Source organism: Empidonax traillii, unplaced genomic scaffold, assembly GCF_003031625.1.
Source record: "Empidonax traillii isolate 1590-97213 ecotype Southwest subspecies unplaced genomic scaffold, ASM303162v1 scaffold341:size590984, whole genome shotgun sequence".
Classification (NCBI taxonomy): domain Eukaryota; kingdom Metazoa; phylum Chordata; class Aves; order Passeriformes; family Tyrannidae; genus Empidonax; species Empidonax traillii.
Window position 1 is genome coordinate 412,767 of NW_020955534.1, and position 19,382 is coordinate 432,148.

At 40.5% G+C, this 19,382-nt stretch overlaps 1 protein-coding gene across 1 annotated transcript in view; it reads right to left on the bottom strand.

The window, feature by feature from the left end:
• Window positions 1–19,206, bottom strand: part of KDM1A (lysine demethylase 1A) — a 38,460-nt gene extending 19,254 nt beyond the window's left edge. The window contains exons 1-8 of the mRNA XM_027892184.1: window positions 18,919–19,206; window positions 16,150–16,315; window positions 11,214–11,273; window positions 7,495–7,628; window positions 4,591–4,669; window positions 3,525–3,617; window positions 2,683–2,789; window positions 672–753 (exon numbers count right to left, since the gene is read on the bottom strand). Coding sequence (XP_027747985.1) covers window positions 672–753; window positions 2,683–2,789; window positions 3,525–3,617; window positions 4,591–4,669; window positions 7,495–7,628; window positions 11,214–11,273; window positions 16,150–16,315; window positions 18,919–19,206 — 1,009 coding nt within the window. The remainder of the gene's footprint in view (window positions 1–671; window positions 754–2,682; window positions 2,790–3,524; window positions 3,618–4,590; window positions 4,670–7,494; window positions 7,629–11,213; window positions 11,274–16,149; window positions 16,316–18,918) is intronic.
• Between the last annotated feature and the right edge of the window lie 176 nt (window positions 19,207–19,382).

The following is a 19,382-nucleotide window of genomic DNA, read 5'->3' on the forward strand; positions in this document are numbered from 1 at the left end:
CAACTCCTTAACATTTTACGATTATACGAATTAAACATAAAAATAGTAGTTTTTCACTAGGCAACCTGAAATTTCTTTTTCTAGGACTGTGCCATTTAAGTCTTTTGTCTGGAACCAGATTCTCTGTATGCAATTTAATAAGACTAATCATAAGACGGACACCAAGTTTACGCAGTCAGTAACTCAGCTTTAGTATAGACTTTATATTATTTTATTATCTCACTGCATTATTGAAAGATATTCCACACTAAACACTTCCCCATCTTCTTAGCAGAGTAACCACAGCAATAACTGATGCCATACCATAAACCAGTAATAAATAGGAAAAAATACAGCTTGTTTGCCATTACTTTTACAATTATTTTTTAAATCACTTGGAGAAAGTACTTTTGGGGTTTAAATTCTGAAGACAGGCTCTAATCTGCATTTCCCCTTCTCCCTTGTTTTTCAATGTAAATGAAAAAACACATGCCATCTCTTCGGGGTCACTCCCATCATACAGCCCTGCTACTTATAAAAAATGCTAACCGCCAAAGAGGCTGAACTAGAACATGTACTTTATAAAAATACCCAATTATTTTGGCCAGGAAAGAAAATAGCATTAAGGTTTCAAAATTGTAAGATCTTGTCTTTGTTTTCCTCCCCGCTCCTTTTGATTATGAAAAACTCACCCAGTCCTGTCACCACCATTGCTCCCAGATCAGCAACGTAGTTCCCTTTGCGAAAGGTGGCGACTCTTCCTCCCACTCGGTCCTTTTAAAAGCACAGTACAATAATCCTCCAGTTACAGGCAGCAAGGTATCTCACTGACATATAATCACTGAAGCTTCTACAGAATGTGGTGCAAGTGTTCTCTTAATCAAAGGTACTGAATGTACACTGTTTCAAAAACCACTGCAAATGAACACTTGAACACAATTGGTTCATGTAAGTTAAGGAATAAAATGTTTAAGTTGCATTTAAAAAAGAGAAGGAACAAAAAAAGCAAATAAAAATAGAAAAAAAAGGTGCCTAATCTGATTTGGGCAGATTTAACTCTATCTACAGTAGGATCTATTCTGATTCCAAAACCAATCCTGTATTGTCCATGAAGAAATTAAATTACATATAAATTTCCTCCTTCTCCTACTTCCTACTATAAAATTCAATAGCTATATAGGAAATTATTCAGCTGTGCTATCAATTAAGAAGAAAATCATGAATCAGCAGCCCATTTTGGAAGCTAGAAAAAAAATTTTTATCCTTTCACATCCTACTAAAGATGATACTTATTTCTCAACCACTTTAAACTTCATAAGAAAAAATATCACCCTTCCCTATTCTCATCCAGCTAGCAGGATGTTATCAGAGAAAAATATTGGTTACAAATGGGCAAAGATTCCAGACAACTACCAATTAATATAAAAATGTTAAGTTTCATTTTTAGTAATTAGGTTAGCAGTTCAGAAGCATGTAAACTGATAGTCTCAAAGCTATAGAAAATGAGTAGAAATAAACTATTACTCAAATCACAGAAATCGTAATGCATGAAAACACCAAACTGCATTAAAAATAAAACATACAGGCTACTCAAGGAGAGCAGTCTAGAGAAAAATGGCTGAAAAATATCATGCGTTATTATAAAATAGTTTTATGCCAGATTTATGTACTGTAAATTAAGTATTTACTTAAGTATAACCAAGATGCACGGAACAAAAGCTAGGTTCCAGCATGAATCTCTTAATTCCAGCTTCAAAAAAACCTCAACCAACCTCAAAACTCAAGCAAGCAAATGGTAAACACTCCCCGCTCCATCAGACATTCAGGTGAGCAAGAGACTCCTAAACCATCAGACTGTTGCACTCTACTTTCTGCAGTGGTGTGGCACAGCCAGCAGCTCTGCTCCCCAGCCAGAAGAGCAGTAACAATATTAAGAGCCTGAAACATTATTCTTATAATAAAAATTTGAGCAGATTATTTTAATCTGTGCTATAAAAGTGTGAGAATGTACAACCAAAAGAAGCCAGGAAGTAAAACATAAGATAAAGTCCAATTGGTCAATGCATTTAGTTTAACTGTGTATCGAGCTATTCTCAATTTGATTAATTATATGAAAAAACTTCAACTTAAAAAAAAAAAAATATATTCCACTTCTTCTGGATATGAAGAATACTTTATTCCTGAAAGAACAAGCAGTTAATTCACATACCACAAACTGTAGCCCTACATAATTTTAAAGTCTCTGTCAAGCACATAGTAATAAGCAAGAAAAGAAATGAAGACTTAAAAGTTACAAGAAAAATATGCTGCTTGATGTTGTGAAACAATTCCAAGCAATGATTCTATTTAACAAGCAAGTTCTCAAAATACAGACTTGCATTCTGCTCTCTGATGAAAAACAAATTTCTAACCATGAAAGGAAGGAGGTTCTAAGCTTCTCCTGGTATAAACACACAACACTAGCACCTGACTACCCAGCCCACCCCTGAGAAAGCATCAGACAGCTCCCAGCAAGAATAGATCCACTTGCTGCACTGTGAGACAGGTTCAGGATCAGCAATCCATCCCGGATGGATGCTGCCTGGAACAGCACATACACTTATCCATCCTGGGCACGTGTCTGGGACACAGCCCTGTGCTAGTACGAAATGTGGTTACTGGTTAAGTTGCTATATAGAAGTAAAACAGCACAGAAATTCATACTCTGGCTTCCAGAACTGTGACATCCATTCCAAAACTCTGCAACTGGCGAGCTGCTGCCAACCCAGAGACTCCAGAACCGATAATGATCACCTTTCCAGTCTTCTTGGCTAAAGAAAGGAAAAAATCAGGTACAGTGATGCTCAATATATGCAGTCCTAGATTGCAAGCAGTTATGTTAAAATTTCATTTAAGAGGTACGAAGATCAAAAAGCAGCTTCCTTCTCATCAGTAGCTCTGACAGAACTATAGCAAAAAGAAAACTGAGTACTGTACTAACACTAATTTTTTTTAACGAGATACATACAAGAAAGATGCACCAGTAGTACATCTGGGACAAGGAAGAAAACAGGAGGAAAAATACTTCTGAAGGGCAACTGTCTGAAGAAGAAACTGATTCTTATTAATTACTTACTGATTCTTATTAATTATGGGACAAGTATCATAGTTTCATCTATTTCTGCCTCAGAAGAATAAAGTCTAGAAAGGGCAGAGAAGTTCACTTGCAAAATTCAAACATCACATAAGCACGTAGCAGATCTAAGTACAATATTGTGTTTCTGACTTTAGTTATTCAATCGAGAAGCAAAGATAACTCATTAAACAGTGACAGTCACCAAATGATCTAAAGAAGATTTGACATCATTTCTCCTCTCAATTTATGTAAGTACATGGCTTCTCCATGCCAAAATAAAACACATTAACATCTATAGCCAGTTGGATTTCCAGACTTTATTTTCCTAGCACTGCAATTTTAAAAAAAAAACCCACTCAAAAATTTGTCCTGAGAAATCACAGAACAAAAAACCAAAACTTCAATTAGAAACAATGTTCAAGTTTCCTACTTGGAAGAGGCTTCACTCTTTTGTAGATCCCAAAGTTGATCAGCCCATGCCGCTCCAGGTAGCTGTGAACTCTGTGAACGAGCACCGTGTCACCTAAAAGAATGTGTAAGGTTTTAAAATTATTCTTTATGTTAAACAGTATGTATGGACTAAGGACATATTCACAGCAGTAACTCAGTCAAGTCCTGCTGAACACATCGCCTTCCGTAGCCCTGCTGCCCTAATGACCAATCCATCTTCCCGAAGGTGCCTGAGCCTAGTTTTTCTGGAAAACACAAGCTGTTTTCCATGCTGTACTGCAGTTTGGAGTCTTGCCTGAAAAGCTGCACAGGACATTAAATGCTTCTTTTAATCTAGTGGGAAAGAACACCTTTTCTGAAACTGACTGCAAAATCCTGAGATCTTGACACAGAACTGTGATGGGATTTACCAATATTAAGCCAACCCCTTACTGGAGCACTGAATTCTCATTTTTATTCTTAAAAGCACAATAATTTGCTCTTTTGCAATCCCTGACAGTTGTATCTGTGTTCATTTCAGTACTATTTTCTTCTTAGCTTTTTTTATGGCTTCCCTCCACCCTTTTCCAGCTTACTGAGATCTTATTTGAGACAGGTAGAATAGTCTCAAGAAAGCCTCAAGTATTTGCAAGCAGTAACTTCTCACTCTTTGACTGCCTTCTTTCATCACATCCAGTCTGCTCAAGTCTTAGGCAACTTTTTAATGCCTCCCAATACCCATATGATTAATAAAGTCTCACAGCTGAAAACCAACTTGAAGCTGTAGCAAACCTTAAAAGATACATGTGAATTAACCCTGCAGGAAACTTCTGTAATAACCCATCTTTTAGCAGCTTTTATGAATCCTGGTAGTGATATTTCTTTACCAGATAAGTGAATTCCACCAAACCTGAATCATGAACATAATTCACTAACACAGTCTGCACACGAACACTCACGGAGCTGCATTAACAAATGACCCATCTGAAGCAGCTTTTCCCCAAATAAAAGTGAAAGAGAACAGCAGTACTCATGGGACAATTCTGGCAGTGAAAGATTTGACTTACTATTATAAGGTGCTTCTAATTGTTGGATAGTTGCTTCAAATGTCAGCTGAATCTTTGGGTTATCCAACCAGAGCTGCAGCTGTATTTAAACAAAAAAGATGACATCAGATTAAGCAATACAAAAGAGGTGTTTTCGAGGTGTGTGTTTGCTACTAAATACTGTCAGGAGACGAAATCCTCTAATGAGTTAAACTTTGGCAGGACTACCCAAGCTGCACTGAACTTCACCTCAAAGTGTTCCTCAAGGTACAATACAGTCTACTTGAAATTCTCACACCATTTCAAGTAAGTGGAAATACACCAAGGTAGCAGAAAGATGCATCAGCCAGTACTGTCTTTTTGGTATCAAATTTCATATTTTCATAATGGAATTTCATATTTTCATAAAAGCTACAGCAGTAATTGTCATGTTACAAGGTTTATCTTAGACATTTAATCATTCAATCCATCTTCACCAATGTAAGACACTACCACATATACACAAATTACACATATATACTGGCCACATACACATAAAAAGCTTATCTGGAAGACAGTTACAGTTCAAAAATAGAGCAGGAAGAACTGTCTGTAAAATGTTAATGTCACTTCATGCTAGGAAAAAAAATGTTTTTCCCAACAGAACTCCTACTTTGTGGCATGGAGGCAGTAGTTAATTAACAATTGTACTGTTCCATGCCTAGATCTAGGTCATACATAGCATCTCCATAGGCTGGAAGGTGTAAAGACCTTCCCCGGTTCTTTGTTCGCGAAGACTGGCCATTATATACCATTTTATATTCCAGAATTAGTAATTTTGGGGGTATTTCTCTACAGTTGCACTACTTAACTTTACAGCTCCTCACAGATATTAAACAAACCATACAAGTATAATGAATAGGAAGGATTAAGAAAAAATTTCCATATAATTTGGGAGGTCATTTGAGGCAAATTTCATCGTTAGTGCAGTACTTTCTTGTACTCACTTTCCCAATAGTTTTTAACACTGCTTTTTCTAACAATTTTTGAGCGTGAAACTAAGAGTTTCCCAGTGCTACGTACCACAGTGCTAAGGCTCCATTCTCAGAGGGAAGAGTACAAAGCCCTTAATCATATTTTTATATATAAATCTCTATGTATGTATATATACAATTACTTCCACTTTTTCTACAAATTCTGATTTTTAGACCCTCTATGAACACAGAACAGCACAGGCCTTAGAAGATTTTAAAGGCTTCAAACTACAACTGCCCTGCACTGCCATGACAATCATTTATACTACATTTTGCTTTGTAGATTTTCATCATCTGTTTTAAGTCACAGCAATTTAGCAAGAGCTTTTACTGGTTTGGGTTGGGGTTTTTAGTTAGTTGGTTGGTTGGTTGTGGTTTTTTTAATGTTATTTTGGAGTGGGAGGGATTCACATAAAAGATCAAGTTACTGACTTCCCTTTGTAAAAGCTACCGTAAGCCTTCAAAGTGGTATTTTTACTTACCAGATCATTCATTCAATTCTTGATTCCAGCTCAAAGTAAGAGATTGCACACTGCAGTTCCCAGCACTGCCAGAGCTCTGCTGAGCACCAGGTTCATATCAGCTGTTCCATAACCCCCGCTGTTCTCCCTGGAGGAGAGCCTCTCACAAGCCTTCCTCAGATGGGATTCCTGCTCAGGAACTTCTCCAAGTTCCTCCATAGTGAATAAGACCCACAGACCAGCAATGCTGGTTTTCCCTGCAAATACTCCTCTCCAGTAATTTCTTAAGTTTCAGTGGAAGGCTTTTCTGCTTCTAAAACCTTTGTAAAAGGATTATTCATTATTTGTTTTGAGAGAACAATTTTTCAAACTCTTTGGCATGCTTTGGTCTGTTTTTACACATTTCATAACTTCCCAATATTTACAACTTGGGTTAGAGGGAAATTTCACAGGAAAAGCATGAAGATGTCCACCACACATTAAGTTACTAAGCACTGGGTGCTACCAGGGTCAATACACTGGGATGCTCCTTGATCATCTTAAGTCTGTGAAAAAAAATGAGTGGTACATAAGGTGTTTTCTCCCTTAACTACAGCAATTTTCAAAATATTTCTTGCTGTCATACTGGTAATTTTTTTTTTAACATGACTAAGTTTTCTAAAACACACTTTTCAAAATACAGGAGAAAGTCCTGATCCCTGTTGGTATGCTGAGGACCCTAATAGTGTTGTCACAATCTGCAAAACGGAATACTAATATTTAAGTTTTGTTAAGGTTTAAATCTCAGGCATGTTTGGCTGAACTCAAGTGAGTGAACTCCTGAATAATTATTTGAATACTGCCCCTTCATTCTTAAGTTGCATGGAAGTTTTGAACTGGGGCAGAAATGCTACAAGCATTCAGAAGTAGTTTCATTTCTTCAACATTACAATTTCTTTTATGAAATCAAAGCTGGCAAAGTAACTGTTCTGGTCTGAGAATAAGCCACATGATTGGCTTGATGTCTCAGAAATACAGCAACTGAATGCTAAACAAAGTAAAAAATAAAAGCTTAGCGGTTTGCCTTAAGCAACAATGTGTTTCATTATTATTTTTAAGTTATCTACAGAAGCTTATACTTTAAGCTGAAATAAAGTAGTAGAACATTTGCACCAGCTTTCTGTTCCTTTTTAAAAGTTGCATCAACTGAATCACGTAGTTTGCTATGACTGTTTTGGATATTGTAAATACACTACAGATTCTTTATGCTGCCTCACAGCACTGCTTTGATTAAGAACTGGATAGCAACTTCCTTAGCAACTTAGAGTATGACAAGATGCCAGAAATTAAACCCCAACATCTCAAAACAAAAAACAATCTACCAACTGTTAGACATGGTAACTGACAAAAAGTCTTTGCAAGGTACACAAATGTCCTACCCTTTTTTCATAAATACTTTACGACAAACTTACGGTGCGGTTCCTGATGTACAGAAACACCTTCTGAGTCTGCTGTGGCCCACTGATTATATCAGGGAAGCAGGCAGCTTCTTGAGATGTCATACGATCATGTGGAAGTCTACTCTGGAAAGCTGCGCCCTCCACACCTACAATAAAAAGACAAGTTGTCTACAGGCGCTCTAAAGAAACACCACCCCTCCTAGCCAGTGCATCCAGCCATGGGGTGCTGTGGTGGTCAATTTCATATCATGCTTTCAATTACTCTTTTTATTTACTTCTGTAAGACATACACGTTTCCAAGTCTACAGTTCTTTGAATTACAGGTATCATCTAGAGTTAATGAAAAAGCTATGGGGGGAATCAAAAAACAAACAAACAAAAAACTCCCCAAAACCAAAGCCTGAAAAGTAAGTGGGGCAGGGCACATATCAATATGTTATATATAACACATATATAATATAGTATCAATAAAATGTAACTACTTTCGATGCTGTCCTTAATTTGTGTGGTTTCCAGTTTCTACTAGAATTGGAAAAACATTTTGGAACCTATTCAAAGCCAAATATCTTGAAGAAACAAGCAAATGTCTACTGTCCCCTCTCACCTGCTTCTCAAGGTTTAATTTGCATTGACCTCCTCCAGCTAGAGAAACCCATCTTAACCTCTCTTTTTGCACATTTGATATATTCAAATCATGTAGTACAATGAAATACAATCACACACATTTCCTGTGCCCCCTCCCAAGTGCTGTGTACACTAAAACTACAGATTTCTTACTTTTCCTTTTAAATGCTCCACATGTAAAACACTGGCGCTGAACCCCTACAGGAGAGGTTTTCTCTAGGGAAGGCCTTCATTCATACAGGCACCTGCACTTCTGTCAATTCACACACTAGCAGTGAAGTAACTATAGTTCTGTACCCTGCTTTCCTCAGTCTCTGGGACGTTGTACTTCAAAGTAACAAACTAAGACACAACTGCATCAAGTGCTACAGCATGAGTGAAGAAAACACACCTTGCAGGCACAGTGAGCAAAATGAACTGAGATGTGAAACACAGCAAGAACAATATCAATCTCCCATGTCCTAGGAAGCGACTTACGATCAGGACAGACAGAGGAGAGTGCCTTCAGTCTGAAAAGACAGAAACCAATACATCCCAAGGGGAAAAAAAATCCCACAAGTAATGCAGTAAGATTAAGATCATTTACTGAAACTGGAATTGTTTCAAAGGATTATTATAGATATCAAAGAAAATACAAGCTTGCAGTGTATTACAGTAACCAAGACAACTCTCAGAGAGTTTGAAGTTCCCCTGCAGCGGTACACTTAACTGTATCAGGAAGAGAAATTATCTTCCTCCAGTTCTGGTGCCACCACACACTCCTTTAACTTTCAAGCTTTTTACATTCCAAAGGTAATGAAAAAAAAAAATTGAGGAAGGAAATGGTTGTGAAACCAAATAAATTCGCTCACAAGTAAAGATCAAAAGATCTAATTGTGTGATATCTCAAGGTAAAGAAAACTGTCTGTAATCCAGGAATTTTACAAGAGGAAATTAGTAACAGAGGCTACAGAGCACTACAAGTAAAATTAACCATAGGAGAAACTGTCACAGCCAGAATGTTTCTTGCACTGATATTCAGCTATGGAATAGAAACCTACAGCTCTGCTAGAACTTCAGTTTCTCCAGTAATAACCATCTCCCAGCCCCTCCGCTGTCCTTCCATCTAACACAGGCCCAAGCGTGTCAACCTCTGCATAGAAATGCATATGCTCAACTATAAATCCTGTAAAACTGAGCATGGAAATCAAACCAAAGTTATCAATTCTCTGATACTTCATTAATGTTAACAAATCTTAACTAGGGTTCTAGATCCTCAAGTGCTAGCAAAAACCTCAGCAGCACAATTTCAGAGAATGGCCAGTTAATGACCTGAAATGCTGAAATCTGACTCTGTCTTACAGACTTGTGCTAAAAGAAGTGTGCTTCTCCGGGTATCTGCTAAAAAGCCATGCAATCATGAACAACCAGGGAACTCAGATGTGGATTTAAGGCAACTCAGTATTTTCTTGAAAAGCTTTGGGATTTATTTCTTCAAACTGACCAGCCAGAGATTATGGCATTGCTAATATTTTTGTAAAGAACTCCAAGGTGGGTTGTGGTGTTTTTTTTTTTTTTTTTAAGGCCACATGTCTTTCATGGTAATACATGGACTTTAAAACAAAAATGTCAGAATAGGTCCAGATGAGCACTGGTATTTAAGAAAAAAACCCGAAAAACCTAAGCCATAACAGCGTTTGATACAAGAATTTAGCAAAAGCATAGCTATTAATAGCAAAGATATCATTTTTATTTGGCCAAGCAGTGGAAGATCTTGTAAGAACTAAATGTCCTTGAATTTAATTCTGCAACTACACAGCTCAAAGCTAAATGGATTTGGATTTCAGGCTGCTTAAATCCCACCCATTCCACACCTCTATTGCTTGTATTCCCTGAAAGCAACACATTACAGGGAGTACCAGTTCAGAACTACACGTGCTCCTCCTTGGGGCAGGCAACTCTAACACTGAAGGAATGGCTCTGCCTGGACTCAGCTCCTCCCCACACACATTCGCACACACACTCGCCACTTCCCGACATTGAGCATCAGGAAGTCATGTGCTAAAGTTCTGATTATCTTCTTCCTCACAGAAGAAATTCTGAGGGATGCTGCTCATTTAAAGACTCACTGAAACATCTGCAGATGAAAAACGCTCTGAAGGAAAGTTTTCTGGCCAATGAATTGGACAATTGTTAAAGCATACTCTTATCATACATACAAAATGCAAAATATGCAGAATTTCCAATTAGCAAATGCCTGCCTATAAATGAAATAGGCAGTGCACCCTTAAGCCCATGAGCCAGCAGTTCTGATTAAGTGGTAAGATTCGTAACAGTACTTGGCTCCCTTACTTAGAACAGCAAAGGATGCACTTTTAGATGAGTATCCCGAAGTTCTGTTTTCTTCAAAAAGAGCAACTTGGATGTACAGAACAGGTTATAGAGCCTTTGACTCTTTTGCTTAACCCTAATCCTGAAATGAGAGCAAAAGCGGCAGAGTCGGAGAAGATTTTCAGTAGCATTCCAAGTACTTAACAGTTAAGACACCAATCCCGTGACTGAAGCAGTAAGTGCATACTGCCAGCAGCAGTACTGAGGCCAAATGGCAAACACAATTCACAATCAAGTCCAGTGAGCTCCAGACTATGAATGTGCCCAGTAGATAATCTCCTGGACTAACCGCTGGCACACAGCTCAAACACAAACCCTTTCAAAAGGCAAAAATAAAGGAGCAAAAAGGTACTCCATGCTACGTTTCTTCAGCAAATTAGAAAAAAGGTCTTACTGTTCTAAAGCCCAGGGTTCTCTCTGTCAGTCGAGGTGGTATAAACTGGCTAGGTAAGAAATAGCTTTTTGCATGTTTGGACTCCTCTGAACATGGAGAGGAGTGGAGGGATGAGAGATCGGCCTGAGGCATTTCAACACAGGTTAGCTAGTGCCCTTTTTCACAGTTGTTATAGTCCTCAACTGAAATCTGAAAATACCCTTCACTTTTTAAACAGGTGGGTACACAACTCCTACATCTCTTGCTAAATTTGGGACAACCACACCCATGCGCACTTGCAAGCATCAATCCCTAACCTGGCGGCTCTTGCTACTCAGTGGCAAGCATCAAACGCCACCCTCACCTGATGCTTGGCCGTCTCCATACCCTCCAGAACTGTCGTCTTGAAGTCCTCCTGCTTGCCCTGTGGAAGGAAAGAGGAGAACTCAGGGACCTTACTCCATAAGTTAAACCACACTGGACATAAAGGCCTGGCAAGTTGGCGTTGTAGGTATTAAATTTCACCAACTAACTAAACCCATTTTCTGATAATCCCATCTTCTGGAACCTAGATTCAGGGCACCAAACTGTGATCTTCTAAAGTGTTATCTGTGTTACTGGAACGCTTTAGATAAGATTTTACGGGAAATAAAGAAGTACTCAATATGTAGCATTCCTGGTGGCTAAATATTTATAATCAACTTCATTAATGGCTATGATTTAAATAATCAGATCACATTTCTTACTGCCAAGCTGGATGGATACCATCAGATTCTACGGATCTAAAGCCCTAAGAATTTGATTAGCTTGCCTTTGGTGCTCCTGAGTCTCCTCATATGCAAGGGGATAGTCTGAGCCATTCTGAAAAACCTCTTACATTCAGGAGAGCCTATTCCTAATCTTTCTGTCATAAACCCTTCCTTGAAACTTCATGCCATAATATTTCTTTAAAGGCTCAGATCACTTATTTTGGCTTCAGTGCCTTTGATACACCATCAATGTTCTAACATACTAAGACTGCCTCTGAAGCCAAGTACACATCAGACCATTGATCAGTGCTGTGATCAATACCCAGCACTGAAAGACATCAGTCTTTCAACATACCCAGTGACAGAAACATGACGAAAGGCTAAGCACTCATCTGAAAGATCTGAAGAAGTCTCAGAATTACCTTAGCCTGCATGAAAGTCCTGAACAGCAGCCTTTACAGGACTGCAACACAAGCAGGAACAGAGCACGTTGCGAAAAGAGATGAGTACAGCTGCAGTGTCTAGCAGGAACAAAGCCACTACAGGTCACCTCACACACTGCTCACTTCACAGGAGACACTAGCTTCGGGTTGAGCTCATGAGCAATATTCCTCCACAGTCAGATGTTTGCCTGGCGTCCTGTCACCTGCAGAGCGCTGGAAGCCACAGCACACTCCAGAGATTGCCGTGTGCTGCTGCACCAAGGCTCTTTCAAACCACATGCTTCAGTAGTCAGCAATCCCAACCCAACCCCCACTGAAACACACTGTTGCAACAGTCACTGGAGTGCAACAGGCACTTCCTAGAGCACAACTGTTCAAGGTGTCATCTCCAAACAGGTAAGAGCAAGGTCTAACCTGTGGCTAAACACACTGTTTAAAAGAGTCTGGGACCAGGTGGACAATTTTGCCAGAGTGTAGTTTGAGGTTCTTAAGGGATACACTAACTTAAAAGAATTTCATCTGAACTACAAATTTAACCCCTAAAGTAAGACAGAAAAAGTGAACCAGATGTTTGCATACTGTGATAACCTGGACTAACATTTAGAATGTCGTCACATTACACATCTGTAAAACAAAATAGGAATTGAAACAAGACAGACACTTTCACTCAGCTACAGCGGAGCAATAGTCAGTACTTGTAGATAATCAGTCATCCAACAGGAAAATCCAAAAACTCACAAGAGAAACTGTGACAAATAACTGTATTTTGAAAGGCCTTACAAGACCCAAAGTCAGGATTCTATGAACCAACATATCTGCAACAGCAAGATAAAATTCCTTACTTGACCTGCACTGCAAGTATTTTATTTTGCTGGGAGCATTTTAAGACCTGCTTTCATTCGAGCAGAGACTAACACAACTCAAACATTAATATTTACACTCAATCGTAGGCCATTAATTTGCAATCACAGTTTCACTTAGGCCTTCCATAAATTAAGAAAGTGAAAAGATGCTGACATCAGTCTGTGGAATTCTTTATCCCTGAATTAGCACTGACAAGGAGTAGAGAGGAAAAAATTGATCTCAGCTTATTTACAGAAAGAAATCAGTATTTTCCTCTTCTCATGAGTATTACTGCTTGCTTGGACACAATTCTAAATGCTACCCAGTCTGAGCACAGAAGTGTGCAAACAAGGCCTGCTAGTGAAGATTGGCTCTCTTTCCCTGGAAGAAAGTCAGGTTCTAGTTGCAAAGGAACAAATCAGCAAGCAAACTGCTGATCCACAATAACATCACACTATTGTGGCTCCACCGTACACATGCAAGTCTCAAGGCAACAGAATAACAGACCGTGAGCTGAAGAGTAATCAGGAAGTCGGTCCGCAAAGGAGTCCACTTCATACAATTATCCCATTTCAAAATAAAAAACAGCTGCACACGAATATCAGAGAGTATTGAAGTTATTTAAAAAAACAGACAAAGCCAGATGACAGAGACAGAGCACCACTAAGACTGAGTATTCACTTGAGGTTAATCTCGATCATACTCAGTTCCTTGGAAAAGAGAAGCTAGGATTACCACCAAGTAAGAATACTGAGCACACTAAATGTCCAAGAGCTGATAATCTTCAATAGTTATAAAAATAAAAATCCAATTTGGTGAGGAAAAACCAAAAAGATCCTTAGAGGAGAAAAACAAAAGTAGTAAGCTCCTTAATTTCAGAAGGGATACTGGCAAACAAGAACACAAATGTCATTCAGCACTGAAAGGGAATTTGGAAGCCTTTTGCTATTGGAAAGCATTTCTCACATAAAAAGAGAAGAGAAAATCTAAGGAAATTATATTAACCATGAAATACTGTCACACCTTTTAAAACTGCTCTGCAACAGTAGGCAGTAAATCTTGCAAATCCAGACTATAATAACGTATATAGCCTGTAGCAAATCCAGACTGTAATAATGTATATAACACCTGGAACTCCCCACAGCTGAATACATAAACAGGATCTACCTCAAATAAGACCAGCATTTCACTCTCACCTGAATTGTGACACTTAGTAACCTACTTCACTGTAAGCTGTCTGTGGGGACAAGGTAATGCAGTGCCAGGCACTGGCACCAAGACGCTTGTAGGTTGCACAGTCAGGCTTTTCAACTCTAAAGGGCATAACCTATAAAATGACACCTTTACACCTCTACTGCATTCCCTGTGTTTTTATAGGCTTTAAACACAGAAAGGAAAATTTTAAGGTCTGCAATGAGAATAAACAGTAATATACACGGTAATTAAAATTCTGCTAAATTTACAATGTGCAATCCTACTCTAGTATTACTGTCCAATTTAGTATTTCTTATTCAACACGTCAATTTTTGCTTCAAAGAGACACAGAAAGAGAAAACCTCAATTATAAACACTGCTTTTATATACAGCAGACTCCAGGCCTCCTCCTTCTAACAGGTGCCTGAATTAGAAGTTTCAATGCACTTTAACAGCCAGCATAAGATGACCTGATGTTCTTGACACCTGCATTAATAAAGACAAAGATAGAGAGATCCACAAGCCTATATAGCTTGTATATCAGCCTTCAAAACTACAGCAACACTAGCTATGGAATGACACCTGAAAATTTGTCCTTTTCCTGCTTTACTGCTTCATGCATATCACAGAATTTCTAGGAATTGAGAAACTGTATGATGACCTGAAGTCAACTCATTTCTAAACAGTTAGATAGAGCCTGTTTAGATAGTGATTGTATTTAGATGGCTAAATACAGTGCTTGCAGAATAACTGCTTAACAGGCTGTTGTGTGTATAGAATAGCATGACTCATCACTGCTCTTATCTTCCACATTTCTTCTTTCATGGGATAAAACCTAATTCACTGTACTTTACCAATTATGCTTCAAACAGATTTCAATAATCATCCTTAGAGGCATAAAAATGAATCTGAGAGAAATAAAAATGTATTAATATTAGGCCTCAGAGATTAAACACAAGGTCCAAGCAAAACCAAATAGTAAACTTAAGATACTTGCTTAATTACATCTATTAAAATTCAGTTTTTGATACATCAGCTACAACTGAGGGAGGAGGTTTTTTATCATTGCAAATATTTTAGTCAAGCATATCAGCTATAGTATTCCTGCATCAAGGCAGGAGCCAACAGCTGCAACAAGGAGAGGTTACAAAGGCAAAAGCCTAAGAGATAAAACACAACTGTGGCTTTTAATAATTTTTCTGCAACTAAAGTTATGTATCCCCAAGCCAATATCAGTCCTATTGCCTACATTCTCAAACCTGCCAGACAAAAAGAAAATTAAGGGTGCAACTGCAGACTAGCAATAATTCACATACGTAATGAATAAGCAAAGATTCAACTACTAGATTTCAGCTCTGCTCCAAAACAACTAGCACGTTATCTCATAAAATCTCGGATTCTGAACTTTGCAAAAGCACCATCTTGTAGACACCTGAGTGATGCCTCACCACCAGACCTCACTAATGATGGGAGCTGTAAACACAACAGAGGTAAAGGACAGGGTACTGCTACGACCACAGATTTTGAAAGCTGCCTCCTAACTAAAAAACTTTTAACTGTAAAGTGAAGCTCTGTCAAAGATAATGAGGAAAACACTGAAGTTCAAGTGAACAGTACTCAACCAGAACTTAAGATTAGAGTCACTGTTTAAAGCTATAGGAATCACAGTATATTAAATTTGTTTTTCTCCACAGAATCTCCCCCTATAAACTAAACTTTTTCTCTCTCAGAGTGAGTGTTGCTACATGAGCAGGTGTGGCAGCAGAGAGCCAAAGAGGCTACTCTGGTCAATAAGCTTCCAAACACAAGTCAGTAAGGATCATGAGAATCTAGCATGAGTTTGGCTTCATTTGGAATTAGATTCATGCCCATTCTCAACTTTTTCAGGCTGCTCTTCTGAGTTTTCCCTCTCAGGAAAACGGGGAAAGCAAATAAAACACTGTAGAACAATCATTTGAAACCAGATCAAACCCACACATGGAATTCATGATGATGCCACACCTGGCTCTGCTACATTTCTGTTAATAAACTAGGTAAGTAGTGTCAAAGGAGAAGGTCTCTCTTTACTCACCAGATGGCTCCTCTGGCTCACTTTCATTCTCTTCTTCTGCAGGAGCTGGTGGAGGTGGTGGGGGTAGTTTTTTCTCTTTCTCAGCTTTAGCATTTCTCTCTTCTTCAGAGTAATACTCATCTTCTGACAGGTTTGCAAGACTCTCATCCATCTCTCTGTACTCCACCTGCAAAAAGCACAAGAGAGAATAAACACACTGAAGGTATCTGTAAGCTGGGCTACAAAAATGAACACTGCAAATAACAAAATTGCTTATAGATCAAAGAGAAGGCTTGATACCTTATGCAGTCTTATTATAGATACCAGGTTATAAAATGCAACAAAGCTTAACAAGTTCCATGTTTTCACTTCCACATAAAAAAATGTCTCCAGCACCCAACAGTGGGAGCTTTCTACTCACATCAAGCCCAGTTTACCTGAATTTGTTGTATCATCATTTAAAGCCCCTCTAGTTTTCTTCCCTTCCTTCCTGTCCCTGTCAAACCTGGGGATAACAAGTTGCCTCTGTGTCCATATGTTCCAACTTGACTTTTATCTGCCAAACATGGGTGACCAGAACCATACACAAGATTTCTGAGGAAATCCCACCTGCGTCCTGTACAGTCTCCTGGGAATCTTGTCCTGACATAGAGGCTCACAGCTGCCTCCTTTCCAGGACAGTTACACTAGTGGCTCAACACCAGAACAATGCCCTGCTCCCACCCGTTTCTATTGCCATGCATGTTTTGTACTGCTCTCCAGTAAAAATAAATAGTATTACCAGCCAAAAAGACGCTGCTCCAACTTAAAGGAACAGGGAAACCTCAAAAATAGCCTGGAAGGGATGCATCTCTTACCGTTCAATAAAACAAAGTTCCAAAGTAAGAAAGGTTTGTACAATGCTATTGAATATCCCTATCTACTGGAAAGGAAAAAAGCACTTCTCAACATGCAGTCATGGGAAAAATAAAAAGAAAGCAGCTAGTGACCCTCCAACATCTGACAGGTCAGTTTCCACCATGAAATGACAAATGCAACTCTGCATTTCTCATTAAAAGAGCAAAAAATCTTTCATAGCCCGAGTTCAGTCATTAAGAAAGGGCAGCAACGGGCACAACTCAAAACACAACTGTGTTTCTTTGGGAAGCCTCTGTATAGGAAATTCTGGATTCAGTAAAACACTAACACATACTCCATGATCTGCTCTCTTTTAAACATTTACATTCCACAATCTCCAGCACATTAGTTTTTCCCACTGTTGAGCAAATGTTGCACCACTAGCACGTTCTTCGAACTCCACTCTGAAGCAAATTACAGTGACCCTCCAGCACATCTGTACATTACCACGGGTATTTGAAGCCACATTATTTTTGCACAAAGGCCCTCAGAAGTCTCCCATCCCCCCTGAGTTCACAGAGTTTTCGAAGAACAATCAAGTTCAATAAAAAAACTAACCTCTTCCCTAGGTTTATTTTTAACCTGGGTAACCCCCCACCTAAATTCACACCACAAAGATTCACGGTAAGGCAATCTCGTGCTGGGCTGAAGTGCTCATGGGGACAGAGGGTGTCACAGGAGATGAACAACCCTTTGCAGATAAGTACTGTCAGTGCAGAGAAACATCATCAACACACAACCCACACAGAGCACTAATTCCTTACTTGTTAACAGACCACTACAGAGCAGGAATGCTGCTTCTGAAGATCACAGAATGGTTTGGGATGGAAGGGACCTTCAAAATATCTCATTCCATCCCCCCTGCCATGTGCAGGAACACCTCTCACTGGACCAGTTTGCTTCAAGCCCTGTCCAACATGGCCTTTAACACCTCCAGGGATAGGGCAGCCACAGCTTCTCTGGCCAGCACCATCCTCATAGTAAAAAATATCTTCCTTATGTCCAAGCTACATCTACCTTCTTTCAGTTTAAAATATGCACCAGACTGACCTACCCAACAGCTCCTGTGTGCAAATGACCAGTCCAGCTATCGCATCACACAATGGCTCTGAAGGGTCACACATTCAATGCCACAGCCACAGGACAAAACAGTTCGGAAAAGTAATTTCAGCTTCCCTGCCAAACACCCCAGCTGTGGGCACAGCCAAGATCTTCAACATCTTCTGAAACAAGGCTTTGAAGAAAAAGTTTCACAAAAAAAAAGACAACGTTCTCATATGTTCAGAACAATAGATGAGAGTTACATATTACAGACCCAAATTACTGGAGACTCGTTATGGCCCTTGCATTTAATTGCTAAGTCTGACCCTTAACACAGCATTGACTCAGCTCACCAAAGCCAAGAGAGGGAAGGTGAGGAACAGTGGACTGAGGGTGGCCATCACCTTCGCAAACCTTGCAAAACCACCACAGCCCCATGAACATGAGACTCGAGAGAATCTGCAACTATATACTCCAGTGACAAGAATGTACTGATTATATGTAAGCTTCTGAGCATTTCGATGCACTGTCAGGGACTTGGAGTATTTTCAGTGTTCGGTATCCGATCAGGAACCCCAAAAAGTTCCTGGGCTGCTGCAGAATGCTCTCCTTTGTGACACGCACCGTGTCACACCATAGTCTACGAAGAGCTGGGACACTGCGGGATCTGGACCGGCACTGCCTTCTTGCGCGCCCGCGTGTTTATCCTCCGAACTCACCCCCCGAACCCCCTCGGGCACAGCGCTCAGCCCCGCGCCGGGCCCGGTCCCGCGGGCAGCGCTGCCCCGCGCAGGTCGAGCCCGCCTCCGGCCGCGGCTCCGCGCCAGGGGGCCCGGAGCGCCCCACACCTACTTTAGCCCGCTTGCGGCGGCTGGTCCTGCGGCCCTCGGGGGTCTCGGCGATGCCGGTGGTTTCGGCGCCGGGCGCAGGGGTGGCCCCGGTGGCCGACGGCTCGGACCCCCCACCCGGGGGAGAGGCCCGCGGCGGCTCCTTCTTGCGGGGCGTGCGCTCCGCAGCCCCGCCGCTATCGGAAGAGGAGCCCAGAGCCCCCGCGGCGGCGGGCGGGGGCACCGGCGCCTCCGGCCCGGTCTCGCCGCCCGCCGCCGCCTCCGCGCCCTTCTTGCCGCCCGCCGCCAGCATCGCCTCGGCCGACACAGGGCGGACACAGGGCCGACAAAAGGCCGGCACAACAGAGGGCCGCACAAAGGGCTGCCCGCAGCGCCCGCCCCGCGCGTCACATCCGGGCCCGCGCACAGCGCCGCCTGCGGCCCGCGGGGCGGAACCGCCCCTCGGCCGGGCCCGCAGCGCCCCCGCCC